The sequence below is a fragment of the Choloepus didactylus genome, chromosome 7 (assembly GCF_015220235.1).
Source record: "Choloepus didactylus isolate mChoDid1 chromosome 7, mChoDid1.pri, whole genome shotgun sequence".
Taxonomy (NCBI): Eukaryota; Metazoa; Chordata; class Mammalia; order Pilosa; family Megalonychidae; genus Choloepus; species Choloepus didactylus.
In genome coordinates, this window is record NC_051313.1 from 128,717,657 (window position 1) to 128,737,169 (window position 19,513).

General features: G+C 36.6%; 1 protein-coding gene across 1 annotated transcript in view; it reads left to right on the forward strand.

Annotated features, from left to right (window-relative positions):
* TDP2 (tyrosyl-DNA phosphodiesterase 2) overlaps positions 1–10,111 on the forward strand; it is a 17,960-nt gene extending 7,849 nt beyond the window's left edge. Inside the window, exons 3-7 of the mRNA XM_037844574.1 lie at positions 1,619–1,792; positions 2,500–2,591; positions 6,143–6,261; positions 7,553–7,723; positions 9,000–10,111. Coding sequence (XP_037700502.1) covers positions 1,619–1,792; positions 2,500–2,591; positions 6,143–6,261; positions 7,553–7,723; positions 9,000–9,281 — 838 coding nt within the window. The 3' untranslated portion in view covers positions 9,282–10,111. The remainder of the gene's footprint in view (positions 1–1,618; positions 1,793–2,499; positions 2,592–6,142; positions 6,262–7,552; positions 7,724–8,999) is intronic.
* Positions 10,112–19,513: the final 9,402 nt, after the last annotated feature.

A 19,513-nucleotide genomic window follows, 5' to 3' on the forward strand; every position in this document is an offset into this window, starting at 1 on the left:
TGTAGGTTTCAATTTGTGCACTAAGTTTGGGTGTGTTGTTGGTGCTGTCCACCCTGAATGTGGGGCGTGTGTCTGGGTGATTAGGGAGGCAGGGCAGCTTTAATAATCAAACCTCCCAGGTGTTCCTGGAATTTAAGGCTGTTGCAAGAATCTAAGCCTTCATTTCAGTCTTGCCACAGATTGTCTCTGCCACTGACCCACAAGTCCTTGGTATTGGCATAGGGTCCCTGGGATTTCCGAGTAGGACCCCTTCTCAGCTGTGCTCTTCCAGGACCTCTGCTGAGGGAAGGTTGTGCCATGTCACAAGTGCGCACCGGCCCTCCAGGGAAGCCCTGGGCCGCCCGGCATGCAGGGGTGTTCCCAGCCTGTCCTTTCAGAATGCAGACTCCCGGTTTCACCAAATGTACGGTCCCTGTAGATTTAGCAGACCTTGTCCGGCTGGTGCATTGCTGGAACTGGTGTTCTGGGTCACTTTCTGGCTTTTATCTAGTATTTTTCACGGAGGTGTTTTTTTGCCCTGTCTCACCTAGCCACCATCTTAGGTTCTCCCGTAAATACATTTTTAAACAACATAATAATATAGTGTCAATGTTAGTGTGCTGACTTTTGATAATTGTCCTATGGTATATATGTAGGCATGTCCTTGCTTTTAGTAAATACATACAGAAGCATTTTCTCATGTTTCAAAAAAAAATAAGTAAATAAAACTAATAAATATTAAGTAAAATGTTAACATTTGGGGAATGTGGTGAATGGGGTACAGGGACTTCTTTTGACTATTTTGCAGTTTTTGAAACTTTGAAATTATTTCAAAATAAATTAAAATATTGGCATTAGATTTATTAAAATTACAAAAATGCATTTCTTAAATATATGTTTAGTACATAAATACATCCTTAGCAGTAATCTTTTAATAATGTTTTGTGTCTCCACTCATATGTCTGGGACCTAGGCGGAGATGGCAGAAGGAAGGGTCAGTAGGATTTTGGGCTGGAGCACATACATGATGGCCTGTCCAGCACGGCCAGCTTGGTGTAGTTGGGCTTTTTCCCTGACAGCTCAAGGTTCCCAGAGAGGTTCCAAAAGGCCTGAGTGGAAGCTGCAAGCTTCCTGTGACCAAGCCTCAGAAGTCCCAGAACAGCATTTCCATCATATTCTATTGGTCTAGCAGGTTACTAAGGTCCAGGTTCAGCGGGAGGGGAATTAGACTTCACCTCTCAATGGGAGAAGTAGCAAAGAATTTGTGGCTATTATTTACCTGCCACAATGGGATCTCATTTAAAATACAATTTTAAATAAATCCATTTAAACTTGGGTATCTTACATTACTTGTTCTGATTTGGGGGTCATGGTTTTTACAGTCATTTTAGTGACCTCTTATTGAAGGATGTTGAGTTGACCATACTGCCTAAGTATGAGTGATTAGTTACCTCGATAACACAGTAAGACACCATTTTTCCTCAGTCATATGACTCTCACTTTTCTATAGGCAGATACTTTTAGGGCTCTTTTTAAATGTATTCATCTGTAAAATAAGGGCTACAAAAACCTAGAATAATTTTTAAATTATCAATTTATAGATTATTTGCAATGTTGTGTTTTGTTCTGATCTTGCCAGTGTTGACCTAAGCAATGAAGATACAACTGATTCCACTCATTCTAAAATCAGCTTATCTCAAAATATTCACCAAGAAGATGGCAGTATGTTCTGTTTAATTACCTGGAATATTGATGGATTGGATCTAAACAACCTGCAAGAGAGGGCTCGAGGGGTGTGTTCTTATTTAACTTTGTAAGTATTATTACTTCAGTTTAATAGTAGCACAATAATTATGTCTTACGTCTGCAAACAGTTCAAGATTATGAGCTTTGGAATAGACATGGACTCAAAGTCCAGCTCTGAGAAGAAATATGTAGAAGAACTGAAAGCAGTTACCTTTAGAAGGATTTCTGGGGGTGGAGAGGGAATACTAATTTTTGTTAGAAACTCTCTAGTGCCATTTTACTTATTAAACATTGTACATAATTGCTGTGAAAATAAAATTATCAAAAATATCTGTTTCTGCCACATACTGGCTCTTTGACTTTGAGCAAGTCTCTTAAGCTCTCTGGAGCTCAGTTTTCTTCATTGTGGGTAACTGTTTAAAGAGGATTGAAAGAGAGAACACTGAAATCCTCTATTAGAGCGTAGGACCATTGTATGCTCTCCATTTAGTGATTTCTGTTGTTAGCATTCCATTTCTTTTAGCTTTAAAGGGTTGTCACATGTATTTAGTTTTTTAAGTTTTTTTTTAATTTGATCTTTATAGTACTATGAGTTAAATAGCACAGGTCTCTCTCATTCTACAGTTATCAAAACTCATTATAAACATTTAATGTTAAATGTCCTAGAGGCTAATAATTCTGTGTTTCTTTTATGTTGTGGAATTTCCTTCATCTAGCTAGCTGAAAATGAAGTGGTATACCTACTGTTTATCATAAGTTGATATTTTTAATTAGGTACAGCCCAGATGTGATATTTCTTCAGGAAGTTATTCCTCCATACTATAGCTACCTAAAGAAGAGAGCAAGAAGTTATGAGATTATTACAGGTAACAGTTTTCCTGTTATTTAACTTACCTTTTTCCGTGACAAACAAATCAGTGGTAGATCAAAGTTATCCTACAGGAGCAGAGAAGAAAAAACACAAATAATAAGTTTGAGAAAAATAAGCCCAGACACAGAGGATACTAAAAGAACTACAGGAGAATATACAGCTTATTGTTGTAAATGTGAAAAAGTCATTGAAACGGATGATTTTTCAAGAAAATAGAAGTTACTAAAATTTGAGACACAGACCAGCTTTTTGGTGAATTAGATTGTTAGAAATTTAAGGTGTGATAAATGTGTTGTGTTTATGCCTTTTTTTAATGACTTTATCTTTATTAATTCCTCTGATTTATTTTTTAAAGCAATGTTATTGAGATATATTCACATAACATACAATCCTTCAAAGTGTACAATCAGTTCATAGTTGTGCATTGATCACCACAATCAATCTTTGAACATTTTCAATTCTCCAAAAAATAAAATAAAAATTAGAATAAAAAAGAACATCCAAAACATTTCATTCACCTCCTCCCCGCATTGTTCATTTACTTTCTTTTCACACTCGCTTAATGTTTTTTTTAACTTTATCAAAAAATTAAAAAATAAAAAAAACATTTCAAACAAAACCAAAACAAAGGGATAAGAAAAAACAAATAATCTAAAATAACTACATTGCTTCCAACATGTTCCTACCCTATTCCAAGAAAATAGACTATAACCCAACAAAGGAATAAGAAAAACAAATAACCTAAAGTAACTACATTTCTGTGAACTTGTTCTTACCATATCCCCCAGAAATTAACAAACCATAGTCGTTCCTGGGCATTCCCAGAACATTAAGTTTACCCTCCAGAACTTATTAGTTCTTAATAGATTATCATTCCCCCTTTGCTATTGCTGTCTATTGCTAGGTCCCCTACATTCTACAATATAAACCATTTATTGTACATTTTTCATAGTGTTCACTTTAGTGGTAACATACAATATTTCTCTTTTTGTGCCTGGCTTATTTTGCTCAGCATTATGTCTTCAGGGTTCATCCATGTTGTCATATATTTCACGGCATTGTTCCTTCTAACTGCTGTGTGGTATTCCATCGTGTGTATATAACACATTTTGTTTATCAACCCATCTGTTGAAGGACATTTGGGTTGTTTCCATCTCTTGGCAATTGTGAATATTGCCTTTGATTTATTTTTATTATTCTTTTTCTGCTTTTTGCCCTGAATAATTTAGTTTTTTTATTTTTCCATAGTTTTTTTTATTTTTCCATCTATTTTGTTTTTACTAAGTATATTTAAAGTACCACTTTGACTACCTCTCATGTTTTTTATACAGTGTTTTCTTTGACTTTCACTCTTACATAGTATGTGATTTTAATTTTTATTTACTCTTTAATCCAGAATCGCTAAGGAGATGGTTCTTTCTCAGTTTCTCTGTGTCTGTCTGTCTGTCTCTATTTTTGTGGAACTTGTTTTCTGTATTCTCAGGAATTTTTTTGGCTCCTCTCCTGCTTTGGATTTCTTCTTTTTTTGAATCCTGTGTTTTCCTCCTTCTTGGAGTACTTCCTCATTTTATTGGAAATTCTAACAGTGACTTTTTTTTTTTTTTTCATTTGCATGCACTTTAATTTTATGCCGAGTATTCACATTCATCACAAAATAAAGTTACCTCTTGTAACACAAATGCCTTCTCTATAGCTCACACCCACTATATCACATTAGATTAGTGTGTTACACTGAAACATTTGATCAAAGCATTAGCTTTGTTACACCAGATAATATCATTTATTCCTCTTATTCCTTTATAAATATAAGACTAAAATAAGATTTTCTACCTCTTACCATCTATCTACTACTGCAAAGAGAGGGATCTTGGGCCCACAGATCAACGAGAAAATTCTAAAATAAGCAAGATGAAAAGCTGGTTTCTGACTTGCTGAAAAAGGTTACATGAAAAGACCCTTAGCAAACACTACCCATTCTTCTTTTCTAACACATTACATTTTCTTACCAAAAGAGTATTTCATTGTCTGCACTGGGTTTGAAATAGGAATATTTGGTCAATTAAATATTTCAAATATACTGCCTATCAAATCAAGGAAGGAGCAGGATAATCAAGGAGTGTAATTTTGAATGTCCATTAGTGTGGAGGAATAAAAGAAAAAGGCGTATTTCAGTTTCTACTGGGGAGTTTTCTTTTTACCTTTTTTAAGATAAAACTTTCACGGAAAAATACAATTGATAATCGCCTTTAACCTTAAATTCATTTAGAAAATGCTGTAAATTATCTTTGTTGTTAGATCATCTTTTTTTTTTTTAATTAAATTCAGTTTTATTGAAATACATTCACACACCATACAATCATTCATGATATACAATCCACTGTCCACAGTATGATAACATAGTTATGCGTTCATCACCACAGTCTATCTCTGAACATTTTCCTTACATCAGAAAGAACCAGAACAAGAATAAAAAATAAAAGTGAAAAAAAAACACCCAAATCATCCCCCTATCCCACCCCATTTGTCCTTTAGTTTTTATCCCCATTCCTCCACTCATCCATACACTAGATAAAGGGGGTGTGATCCACAAGGTCTTCACAATCACACTGTCACCCCTTGTAATCTACATTATTATATAATTGTCTTCAGGAGTCCAGACTGCTGGGTTGGAGTTTGGTAGTTTCAGGTATTTACTTCTAGCTATTCCAATACATTAAAGCCTAAGAGGTGTTATCTATATAGTGCATAAGAATGTCCACCAGAGTGACCTCTCGACTCCATTTGGAATCTCTCAGCCACTGAAACTATTTCGTCCCATTTTGCATCCCCCTTTTGGTCAAGAAGATACTCTCAGTCCCACGATGCCGGGTCCACACTCATCCCCGGGAGTCATACTCTGCGTTGCCAGGGAGATCCACAACCCTGGGAGTCTAACAGTGACTTTTTAAATACAATCTTGGGACTGTAAGTGAGCAGGAAATTCTAATGTAATCTTCAAAGCGGGAAGCAGGCTGTAATGGAAGCTCTCGTTCTCACTGGGGAGCAATTTGTGAATATAAAGTCTGAAGCAGTATGTAAGTGTGAAGTCTGCACCCAGATATGAATAAAGCCTTTTCATCTATTTCCCTAAACACCTGGAGACACCTTTCACAGGTGCCACATAAAAAACAAGAAATAAAAAATTACTGAAGTTCTCCATCTGTTACATGTTAACTAAAATAATTAACTCCCTTTGTCTCTAATGGGTTTAGCCAATTAAAGAATCACTGGGAGATTGCCCCATACCTCCCAGATACAGATAAGCCTTGATGATGTCTGATGCCATTCTAATACCTGTTCTTCCATACATTCAGTTGAATTTTGGAAGGGGGCAGGTAAATATATAGACTTGGCTGTCTTGAACTATTTTAAAGTAATAGTTTAAAGATTCAGATCCAGTTAAATACCTATACCTGTTGTTATAAAATCTTCAGTAGGGGACATTGTGATAAATAGAAAATATCATTGAGGATATTTTCCTAAATTATTTTCCACAATTATTTGAAGGTCATGAAGAAGGATATTTCACAGCTATAATGTTGAAAAAATCAAGAGTGAAATTAAAAAGCCAAGAGATTATTCCTTTTCCAAGTACAAAAATGATGAGAAACCTTTTGTGTGTGAATGTAAGTAATTTTAAACAATTGACTGCTTTTTAAAAAAAGGATTGACTTTATTATAGTTCCATGATGTTCTTTTTTTAAGCCATTGTCTTTAGAAAAAATTTGTTCTTCACTTAGAGATTCTTTTCAATAGTCTTAAAGAATTTTGTAAATTAAGTCTTTACATAAATTTTAAATTAGATAAACTCATAAAAATAGAATCCTTACTCAATTTGATGTTTTTCTGAGAATGTTTAAGAATTTGCTATAGCATTCCACATTTGCTTTCTAGAACAGTATTTTTTTTTTACTCTTTGTTCTGTTTGTGGTATTATGTTATATTCTGTGAGGCCAACAAAATTGAGTCAAATAGATCTTGCTTTCATAGCTTTTACAGATTAGTAAGGGAAAGACTGTATATATAGTAACTAAAACAAAGGAAAGGCATAAGTGCCACAGAAAAGGAATAGTGATGTGCTGCGGAAGTTTAGAGGTGGGGAGATGACTTTTAGCCTGAATTGTTTCGGGAAGGTTTCATGAAGGAAGTGATATTTGAGTTGGGCCCTGAAAAACAGATGACATGTAGACATTAGGAATTGGAGAGGTTCCATTCCAGATGAAGGAACCACCAAGAGCAAACTTTTGCAGGTTGGAAGAGGCAAGGTATGTATTTATGAGGTGAGTTATTTATGTGAGCATTTATGAGTGAGCATTCTATTCAGTGGGGTGTAGAGGGCATGAAGAGAGGTAGTGTGCCATGAGGTTGGGAAAGTAGGTTGGATCCAAATTATAGAAGAGCATAAATGCCCAATATTAAAGAATTTGGATTTGATTCTTAAGGCAATTAGTGTAAGTGACAGATCTACACTGTTGGTCCTGAATGATAGATGGTAAATGATTTTCATTTAAGTAACATTTTTTGAATACCTATGTGTCAGGCTCTTGATAATATAGCAGTAAGTAAGAACCATCTTTGTTTTCAAGTGATCATAGCCTTGTGGGGAGAAATAAGTGTGCTGTAATTTGTTCTAAGGGGATTTAAAAGCATTCTCTCCAGTGAATTGTGGGAATATAGAGATGGGAGCCACTGACCACCTGGCGACATTAGGGTAGGGCTCACTCAGAGTAGAGGTGACATTTGAGGTAGGTCTTGAAGTATGAGTAGGTGCTTCTTTGGGGAGAGGTTTGGTATCTTAAACTGATATATAGTTTTAGTTTAATATATACCAGTCAACTGAACAATCTGCTGATTCTGTTAACAAAGTTCAGCATTAGTGGTCAGTGTATAAATTAATGACTATTTATTCTGTTGCAGGTAAGTGTGTCAGGAAATGAACTTTGCCTTATGACTTCCCATTTGGAGAGCACCAAAGGGCATACTACAGAACGAATCAATCAGTTAAAAGTAGTTTTAAATAAAATGCAAGAGGCTCCAGAGTCAGCTACGGTTATATTTGCAGGAGATACAAATTTAAGGGATCAAGAGGTGAGTGACAAAGTCAGGTCTATGTTTATGGGCAGATTATTGCTGTGGAACTAATTTTGGTTCCTTTGACCAAAGCTGTTAAAGCTAGGACCTTTGTTTGGTCAAAATGTATATGTGACCTTTCAAATGCAATTCACCTAATATTTATTTAGCCTGTTCTATATGTCTAGCACTTGAGAAGCACAGGCAGGAGAAGCTCTTACATTAATGGGGGAAAACAAATACCGCATATGAAATGAACAACACAAAACAATGTCTGTTGGATTAACAAGAGGGGTATAGAGAAAATAGTGAGGAGTTCAGAAAACATTGAGTTTATTTGCAGTGTCCCTAGCTGCAAAGTAGGAACAAAGGTTTGACTATCATAGTTGTCCCTTACTCTCTTCTTTCTGAGATGCCCTTTTTTCTTGGCCTTTGTCAGCCTTTATTACCCCTTTAAAGAAGTGGGCCACTGCCATGAACAAGTCTGAAACAAAAGTCCCTTTCCCCTTAGTTTAGTTGAGACATGTTGGGATTTTCCAGAAGGTCCTTTATAGTTTTAGAACATACTAAATGGTAAAACCTGCCTTGCCTTTTTCCCTCCTGAAGTGTGATCATGCTTCAGATTGAAAGTGTTTGAAATAGAGATTCTGTTCTGTTTCACTCTGCCACATGCTGGAGTCAGGACTTCCTGCTGAAGTGAATGCAGTATACCAAATAAAAATAAAAATGGTGCCCTGCTTCTCCCAGCAACTTCGTGTTCTTGTGTACATGTTCTACAAAATATAGCAGCTGTGTTTTATGGTACTTGTTGACTGACTTTCCTACTTTTAAAATATATGGTATGTAAATAGGAGAGGGAAGAATTGACATGTTAAAAAATTTTAAATAAAATTGTGAAGGGAATTGAAATTTTTAGGTCACATAAAGTAGAATAGCAATTTTGCCATGTTTTTATTTGAGCTATTTTTAAGAAAACAAGAAAAACTAACAACATTAACTCAAGGTCATAAATTTTATATTCATCTTATGAGTTTTATCTGGCAACTGTTTATGGCAAAAGAAAAGGGGCATTTCTAAACCTCTCTGGCTCCCTTTATATTTTTATATTATCAACTTATCATGCAGTAAAATATTTATAATGTATTCACCTATTTTGCATTTGTTTGTTAATAAATTATTTTTTATATTCTGCTTTGAAATGTTAAACTTAGAAGTGGTAATAGCAAAGACATTTTTCAGTTAGACAGGGGAAACGACTAAGTTTTATAGAGTCTTCCTTTTTTTTTTCTTTAAGGTTACCAAATGTGGTGGTTTACCCAACAACATTTTGGATGTCTGGGAGTTTTTAGGCAAGCCTGAGCATTGCCAGTATACATGGGATACACAAATGAACTCTAATCTTGGAATACCTGGTTCTTGTAAGCTTCGTTTTGATCGAATATTTTTCAGAGCAGCAGCAGAAGGGGGCCACGTTATTCCCCGAAGTTTGGACCTACTTGGGTTGGAAAAACTGGACTGTGGCAGATTTCCTAGTGATCACTGGGGTCTTCTGTGTAGCTTAGATATAATATTGTGACCTGCTTTTCAAATATGAGTTTTAAATGTACTGTGTAGTTTTGTTCTGGATTTTAGTAAATACAATTTTACCTGTCTGGAAAGATAGGTTTAATATGGAGGAATTAATATACTGGATCACTGTAAAAGAAGAAAATCCTTCTGTGACCTTATTTCATGGATTGTGTTCTCAGATTTCAGAACTAAATATTAATATTACTTAAACTAAAGCAGGCCCGTGTTCAGAATAGGAGGGCTCTTAATTAAGGGCACAAAGCCTGTCACAGCTTTCAGTAATGGTCACAGTGTCAGCTGGGTTCCAAGCAGGGGGCCAACAACGGCTCGGGATAGACTTTATACTTGATTTGTTTTTTCAATCAGGTACTAGAATTGTTAGTATTTAAAATAAGCCCTCAAAGAAAAAAAAAAACTTTTTAATGTCATAAGAGGTTACAGAGTCCTTGGAACTGGATCTTTTAATTATATTTGGCAAATTCAGGTCATCTTAAAAAGTTAAGTAGAAGATAACCATTGTACATTGGACTTCTTTTGTCAGCTAACAATGTATAAAGAAACTTGATGATTTAAAACTCCTTGCCTCTTATTCATGTTTGTAGTTATCTCACCAAGAAAGACAAAGTTAGGTTTGATAATGATTAAAGTCAGTTTATAGCAGCATTGGACTGTTTTTCTAAGAAAAAAAGTAAATGTATAAAGAGAAATAGGCTTTTAGTATTGCTACTTGTAAAACTGAATTATTTTGCAAGCGTTGAATAAAGGGCACTTTAAATGTGCTTTAAAGAAACATTTCTTTGCACCAGAGTACTTTAAATAAAGTAGTTTACTTGTTTATACTTTGTTTCAATATGTTTATTTGTGTTTTTTTTTTGTTTTGTTTTGTGACCAGGATGGGATTAAAGTTTTTACTTGCTTCTAGTTTCTGCCTACACTGCTGTTTTTCCCTTTTGTATGGGAAAAAACAGCTTTCCATGTTGCTTCTCCCCCCACCAAGAACTACCAAGAATATATATTTGGCTTCCTTAGTAAAGGAAAAGGCAAAACATTGGGAATAATTAGAATGAGAATTTCATCAAAAGTGCCAAAATTAACAACTAAAACACCTAAAAAAGACAAGCCTTACACATTATATAGATCATTACACATAATATTCCCTTTGTAGTGACAATGTGAAATTGTATGTTAATCACAATTTTTTCACTTTATAAACTAAGATTTTAAAAGTAAAAAGTGAGAATGCTAAAATATTGGTAGCCTGCATTTTGAAGGTAGTCATTTCTGTGGGAAAATGATGGTTCTGGCATAAATTGCTTAATTCATTTGGAATAATCATCAAGATAGAATTCTACCTCATATCACATTGCAAAAAAAAGTCTAGAATGGGTGAAAGAGTAAATATAAAAAATAATTGTTCCGTGGTGATTACATTAAAGAATTACCAAATTGTTTTAAGCCACTATTTCCTTTCACAACATTCAAGTGAAATACCTTACCGTTATGCAAAGCCTCCTCGGCCCCCTCCTGCGGGGTGGGAGTCTGTCGCTCAAGGGTCCATCCTTAGAGCGCACGCGGAGAGCTCGGCGGTACTCAGCTGGAGCCCGTGGGTTCCTGCCTGGGGGCGTGTGTGTGCGTGCGCGCGTCCCTGCAGTAACCACGGCAGCGAAAAGGCTCTGCGTCACCAGCGCACGCTTTCCACGCACCTGCAGAAGCTTCAGCCCGGAAGCCGGCGGGGGGCCTCTGGGTTTGCTGTCTCGCTGGACGCGTGCTGCTCGTGCGGACCTGGCAGGCCGGGCTCAGACCAGAGGAGCGTCTGGGCAGTGGCTGCGGTCGCTGTCACTGCTGGAGGTAAGGGGGCAGAACTAGCCTCAACTCGTCTCGGGTTTGGGTAAGAGCCCCTCCTTTGGGCCAAGTCTTGGGGAAGAGAAAGCGAAGATTTTGCTTAGGTGGGGCGGTACTTCGCCTCTAACAGGAGATACCCGCGCGAGTATGTGTGTTTGTGTGTGTGTGTGTGTGTGTGTGTGTGTGTGTAAAGAGGAGCAGGTGATGCTTCGGGCCAGCAGCACAGACTGGGGCAGCGACACCAGGTAGAGAATCCTACTTCCTAGCGCCGCTGGCTGAGTGCTGAGAGGGAAGGACAGCCAAGTAGGAAGATTATGCCAAAGCAACAACAAACAACAGAATCAAGAAGCCCTGAGTTTCGGAGGTGGGTTTCCTAAGGTTCTTCTGAACATCTAGGAAAGGACATCTGATCTCCGCACTGATTGATTTTTATTAGTAAAATAATAATCAAGGAAATTTGCGCGTTTTTCCAACCTCGTCAATTGCATTTCTTAGACCTATGGAATCGTCTCTTTTCAACTTCGCTTAGTACTACTTATGTGGTCTTTGCTATCATTTGCTAAATTCTTTTTGTTTCTGTACCTTACTGTAATCTAAAGGTTAAAACCGATTAAAGGCTTTCCTCTTCTTCACTTTGAACTCTCTCCAGAAAATGTCACAAATTAATCAGGAGCATAAACCTGAAGTTAGTAGAATAATCATTCTTACTATCATTTTGTTCTCTTAGTTATATAGAGAGAGGAAAGTATGATACAAATACATCCATTTTTATTGCTGGTTTTTCCCCCTAAAATTTTTGTTTGTGGGTTAAATGTTAGTATTTTTCCAGTGCTTGAATAGAAAAGTTGAATAATAATTGTTATAACAATGGACAAAATAAATTGTAGTCAACCAAAATTAAAAAAAAAAAAATTTATGTGAAAGTTAGTGGGGTTTTTTTTCCTAAAAGATGTACATTGTCCAAATCCTTTATATTATTATAAAGAAGACCATAATTATAGAGACTATACTGAAGTTATGCCAAATGTAAAATTTTATTTTTTACAGTATTTTTACATTATTAACGTTTTATATTAATTTTAATAAAATGAGGAAAACTGGAGATATCAATTCAGTTATAGACTTAGAGAGCTGAATTCCTCTGGCAACTAAAAAGAGACATGTAAGAATAATAAATAGGAGTTTTTATTAGAACTACAGGTGATAAAAAGACTTATTCATCTCACCTTTGTCATGTAAAATGCTAAAGCTGGGATTTAATTTCCTTTCAGAATAGCAAAAATAATTAGGCCAAGATCTTTGCTTATTAAAAATAGAGAGCTTTAACAATTTATTATGGTAAAAGAATGGATTTGTGGTTATATATTCTTGATTTAATTTTTTCCAGCCAAACAAAGGGGAAGTATGTTCTTTAAATAAATGTGTAAAACCAGGCATGCAGTTGCTGGGGCACTGCAATGAGCAGTGCCAAATCAACCAGCCTGGTTTGGTCATGTGGCTGGTTAGTGGCTGTTTCACTTTGGGCAAATTATTTAAATTATAAGGCTCAGTTTCCTCATCTCAAAGAAGATAATAGTAGAACCTACTTAAGAGGGTTGCCATAAAAGTGAAATAAAATATTTATAAAACCTCTGTGATGGTTGGGTTCATGTGTCAACTTGGCCAGGTAATGGTACCCAGTTGTCTGGTCAAGCAAGCACTGGCCTAACCATTACTACAAGGACATTACATGGCCTGTTAATAAACCAGAAGGCTGGTTTATTAAATCATCAGTCAATTGATTCCATCTGTGACTGATTACATGTGCAATCAACTAAGGGAGTGTCTTCCGCAATGAGAGAATCCAATAGTTGGATTTAATCCAATCAGTTGAAGACTTTGAAGGGAGAAGAGAGAACTTTTACCTCTTCAGCCAGCCAGCCTCTCCTGGGGAGTTCATCGAAGATCTTCATCAGAGTTGCCAGCTTGCGGCCTGCCCTAGGAAATTTGTACTCATGCATCCTGCCTCTTGGAATTTGGACTTGTGCATTCCCACAACAGATATCTCCCATTGATTCTGTTTCCTTAGAGAACCCTAATACAATCTCTTAGACCATTGCCTGGCATGCAGTAACATTTCAGTAAAAACTAGGTATTATTATTATTGTTTTCTTTTCAGGAAATATTTTCTATATCCTTAAAAAAATTGGAAGTAGAAAAAGAATATTTTTGATATGACTGTTAGGGTTGAATTGTGTTTCCCCAGAAGACATGTCCAAGTCCTAACTCCTGGTCCTTGCTGTCTGAATCTCCCCTTTGAATTGGCCATTCCTAGCCACCATGATGCTGCAACTGCTCTTCCCAAAATAAGGAAACTTTCTGGCCCCATTTACTTGACTTCTCTTCAACATTCCACTTTGTTGACCATTCTCATTTTCTTGAAATATGTTCCTCTCTTGTTTCACGAGTGCCTTACTTGAGTCCCCCTCCAGGGTTACCCTTCTGGAGCAGATACATGAACACATTACTCCCTTGCTTAAAAATCTTTAATGTCTCTCAACCACCTGTATAGTCCCTTACTATTTTTATTTTTTTTTTTTACCTTTTTTTTGTATTTTGAAATATCAAGTCTTGATGTCTTTTTTTAAATTTTAAACTTTTTATTTTGAAATACTTTTAAACTTATAGGACAGCTAACAAAAATAATACAAACCCCATACAGAGAACTTCAACATACCCTTGTCCCTCCAGATACCCAGATCCACCAATTTAACATTTTGCCATATTTTCCATATCGTATCTATATCTATCTATCACTATTTATCTGTTTGTCTATTTACTAATCCATTTTCTGAACAGTGTAGATTGTATACATCGTGCTCTTTGAACACCTGACACTGCCTTGCACATTTCCTAAGAACAAAGATATTCACTTATGTAAACACCTTATGTGCTGTTACCAAGTTCAAGAAACTTAACATGATAAAAAGCTTATAGTCTATCTTCCAGTTTTATCCTATGTCCCAAGAGTGTCTCTTTGAGCTCTTTTCTCCTTCCTTGCTAGGTCTCATCCAGGATCATGTATTACATATGATTGATATTGTCTCTTTTGTTGCTCTTTTTTTTTTTTCTAATTATGGGACCATGTATACAACATAAACTTTCCCATTTCAACTACTCCCAAGCATAAACAATAGGATTAATCATAGTCACAATATTGCAGTACCCTCACCATGTTACATTACTACAACTTTCCCACCTCCCCAAACAGAAACCCTATACCCATTATACATTAGCTCCCCATTCTTCCTGCTCCCTACCCCTGGCAACCTGTACTCTTAATTTCTGTCTCTATGAGCTTGCATATTTTCCAATATTTTCTTCATGGTTACCATGGGACATAAATTTAACATCCTAAATCTATAGCCTTCTCATCTGTTTTGTTATCAGCTTAACTTTATTAGTATACCCAGACTGTTCCTATACCCCTGCATCCCCCCACCTTTCTGTCACAAATTACGGTTTTATACTTTATGTTTTCAAAACCACTGATTTCTCATTTAGTTTGAATAATATTTTATTGTCATTTACCAATATGTTAGACATTTTAGACAGTTTCTGGTTTACCAATGCTTCTTGCATCTCTCTGTGTTCAATTTTTGTTTATCTTTTTTAGTGAGGATCCATGGGTGGTAAACTCAGTGTTTATCTAAAAAAATCTTTATTTCATTGTTAATCTTCAGTGATAGTTTAGTGGATATCAAGTTCTATTTTGACTTTTTTTTTTGTCTGAAGATATGATTTCCATTGTATTCTAGCATCTGTAGTTGCTGAGTAGATCATGTTGTCAGTCTAACTGTTGTCCCTTTTCAGATAATCTGTCTTTCTTCTCTGGTTCTTTGTAAGATCTGCTGTTTGACTTTGGTATTCTGCAGTTTCAACTCCCTGAGGCCAGAAATAGATTTGGTTTTATCCTGTTCAGAACTTCTAATCCTTCCTGAATCTTAGAATTTTTGTCTTTTCTTCAACTCTTGGAAATTCTTAGCCATTATCTCTTCATGTCTTGCCTCTTCCCAGTTCTCTTTATTCTTTCCTGTTGGACCCATCAGGAGATGTATGTTGGATCTTTATTTCTTCAAGACTGATTTTCCCATTTGTATTTTCCCACTCATTATTTCTTTGAAATGCATTTTGGACTATTTCCTCAGATATAACTTATATTTCAGTTTATAGAATTTAAAATTCAGTGTCTTTATTTCTAATTATAATACTTCTGATTTGGATCTCTTAAACTATGCCCTTAAAAAAACCTTACTGTTCTGTTATTGCATTATAACTTTTGTCTCCTCTCCCCACTTTAACCTCTTTCACTACTTCAAGCAGACTTATTTTGTAGTGTCTCCCAGATATTCCTTTACTTCCAGTTCTTGCTCCTATTTGTTACGTCTGCCAACTCTCTTTCTTATTGATTTGTTAAGGTGTATTACAATTTCTGTTGTGACATCTTCAGTGGGAGTTGTTTTCTTGTGAGAGTTCTGTGTGCTCTGTGTCAGAAAAATATCCCTCTTGACAGATTTTACATTTCACCTGCCTAGGTTTTAGCAGACTTGGGCAAGATTTTTCATTCATTTCTCAAGCTGGGGTCCCACATTGTGCTGGTCAAGTAAATTTGGGTTCTATACCTGCAGGAAACACAGACCTGGGGTTCTGATTTCCCTTGAGTGACTTTTTTTCTACCCAAGTAGCTGCATAGAAGGCAAGTGTCCCTGTTCTTCTCCAGCCAAAAGGTAGAGTTCTTCTCTGGGAGTTCTTCTTCTCGGGTCTGACCTTCATCCATCAGGCTCAGTCCCTATTCTCCTGTTCCTGTGGCCTAAGGCCATATATCCTGTTCCAAAGTGGCCACTGAAAGCACTGCCCTTGCTCCCAGGGCCTATATCCAGGATCCATACTCCTGTGGGCCCCTAAGTTGTCAGCTCCTGCTTTCTGTTTTAGTCTTGCTTTTTCTTTCTTTTTTTTATTTTTTAAATAATTCAATTTTATTGGGATATATTCACAGACCATGCAGTTGTACAAAGCGTACAATCAATTGTTCACAGTACCACCATGCAGTTGTGCGTCCATCACCAAAATTAATTTTTGAACATTTTCATTACCACACACACAACAGTAGTAAGAATAAAAATTAAAGTGAAAAAAACAATTAAAATAAAAAAGAACACTGGGTGGTTTTTTTGTTTTTTTGTTTTTTTTTGGTCCCCGTTTTTCTACTCATCCATCCATACACTGGACAAAGGGGGAGTGTGGTCCATATGGCTTTCCCAGTCACATTGTCACCCAGCATAAGCTACATTTTTATACACTAATCTTCAAGATTCAAGGGTTCTGGGTTGTAGTTTGATAGTTGCAGGTATTTACTGCTAGCTATTCCAGTTCATTAGAACCTAAAGAGGGTTATCTATATTGTACATAGGAGTGCCCACCAGAGTGACCTCTTGACTCCTTTTGGAATCTCTCAGCCACTGAAACTTATTTCATTTCACATCCCCCTTTTGGTCAAGAAGATGTTCTCCATCCCACGATACCTGGTCCAGATTCCTCCCCGGCAATCATATTCCATGTTGCCAGGGGTATGTACACCCCTACGTGTCAAATCCCATGTAGGGGGGAGGGCAGTGATTTCATCTTCCAAGTTGGCTTAGCTAGAGAGAGAGGGCCATATCTGAGCAACAAAGAGGCATTCAGGAGGAGACACTTAGGCACAATTATAAGCAGGCTTAGCCTCTCCTTTGCGGTAACAGTCTTCCCAAGGGCAAGTCCTGTGATTGAGGGCTTAGTCCATCAAACCACCAGTCCCCAATGTCTGTGAGCACATCAGCAACCATCGAGGTGGGGAAGTCCAACACCTCTGCATTCTCCCCTAGCAATGTTCACATTAGTGGTAGCATATAATATTTCTCTTTTTGTGTCTGGCTTATTTTGCTCAACATTATGTCTTCAAGTTTCATCCAAGTTGTCGTATGTTCCATGACATCGTTCCTTCTTATTGCTGCGTAGTATTCCATTGTGTGTATACACCACATTTTGTTTATCCACTCATCTGTTGAAGGACACTTGGGTTGTTTCCGTCTCTTGGCAATTGTGAATAATGCTGCCATGAACATTGGTGTGCAGATATCTGTTCGCGTCACTGCTTTCAGATCTTCCAGGTATACCGAGAAGTGCAATTGCTGGATAGAAGGGTAACTCTATATCTAGTTTTCTGTAGAACTGCCAGACCGACTTCCAGAGTGGCTGAACCATTATACAGTCCCACCAACAATGAATAAGAGTTCCAAATTCTCCACATCTTCTCCAGCATTTGTAGTTTCCCGTTTGTTTAATGGCAGCCATTCTAATGGGTGTGAGATGTTATCTCGTTGTGGTCTTAATTTGCATCTCCCTAATAGGTAGTGAAGCTGAACATTTTTTCGTGTGTTTCTTGGCCATTTGTATTTCCCCTTCAGGGAACTGTCTCTTCATATCTTTTGCCCATTTTATAACTGGGCTGTCTGTACTATTGTCATTGAGTTGTTTGATATCTTTATATATGCAAGATACCAGTCTTTTGTCATATACATGGTTTCCAAAATTTTTTTTCCCATTGAGTTGGCTGCCTCTTCACCTTTTTGACAAATTCCTTTGAGGTACAGAAACTTCTAAGCTTGAGGAGTTCCTGTTTACCTGTTTTTTCTTTTGTTGCTTGTGCTTTGGGTATAAGGTCTAGGAAGTGATCTCCTAATACAAGGTCGTGAAGATGTCTCCCTACATTATCTTCTAGGAGTTTTATGGTACTGTCTTTTATATTGAGGTCTTTGATCCACTTCGAGTTAATTTTTGTGTAGAATGTGAGGTAGGGGTCTTCTTTCATTGTTTTGGATATGGATATCCAACTCTCCCAGCTCCATTTGTTGAAAAGATTGTTATTTCCCAGTTCAGTGGCTTTGGGGGCCCTATCAAAAATGAGTCAGCCATAGATCTGGGGGTTTATCTCTGAATTCTCAATTCGATTCCATTAATCTGTATATCTGTCTTTGTGCCAGTACCATGCTGTTTTGACTATTGTGGCTTTATAGTAAGCTTCAAAGTCAGGGAGTGTGAGTCTTCCCACTTCGTTTTTCTTTTTAAGGTGTCTTTAGCAATTTGAGGCATCTTCCCTTGCCAAATAAATTTGATAACTAGCTTTTCCAAGTCTGCAAAGTAGGTTGTTGGAATTTTGATTGGGATTGCGTTGAATCTGTGGATGAGTTTGGGTAGGATTGACATCTTAATAACATTTAGCCTTCCTAACCATGAACATGGAATATTTTTCCATCTTTTAAGGTCCCTTTCTATTTCTTTTAGTAGAGTTATGTAGTTTCCTTTGTATAAGTCTTTTATATCTTTGGTTAAGTTTATTCCTAGGTACTTGATTTTTTAGTTGCTGTTGAAAATGGTATCTTTTTCTTGAGTGTCTCTTCAGTTTGTTCATTTCTAGTGTATAGAAACATTACTGACTTATGTGCATTAATCTTGTATCCCACTACTTTGCTAAATTTATTAGCTCCAGTAGCTATATCATCGATTTCTCGGGGTTTTCCAGATATAAAATCATACCGTCTGCAAATAATGATAGTTTTACATCTTCCTTTCCAATTTGGATGCCTTTTATTTCTTTGTCTTGCCGGATTGCCCTGGCTAGCACTTCTAGCACAATGTTGAATAACAGTGGTGACAGTGGGCAACCTTGTCTCGTTCCTGATCTTAGAGAGAAGGCTTTTGATCTCTCACCATTGAGTACTATGCTGGCTGTGGGTTTTTCATATTTGCTCTTTGTCATACTGAGGAATTTCCCTTCAATTCCTACCTTTTGAAGTATTTTTATCAAAAAACGATGTTGGATTTTGTTGAATGCTTTTTCAGCATCTATTGAGATGATCATTTGATTTTTCTTTTGATTTGTTAATGTGTTGTATGACATTGATTGATTTTCTTATGTTGAACCATCCTTATATGCCTGGAATGAACCCCACTTGGTCATGGTGTATGATTTTTTTAATGTGTCTTTGGATTCGATTTGCAAGTATTTTGTTGAGAATTTTTACATCTATGTTCATTAGGGAGATTGGCCTGTAGTTTTTTTGTGTGTGTGGCATCTTTGCCTGGTTTTGGTATTTGACTGATGTTAGCGTCATAAAGTGTGTTAGGTAGTGTTCCATTTTGCTCAATGTTTTGAAAGAGTTTAAGTAAGATTGGTGTTAGTTCTTTTTGGAAAGTTTGGCAGAATTCCCCTGTGAAGCCATCTGGCCCTGGGCATTTATTTGTGGGAAACTTTTTGATGACTGATTGGATCTCTTTGCTTGTGATGGGTTGGTTGAGGTCTTCTATTTCTTCTCTGGTCAG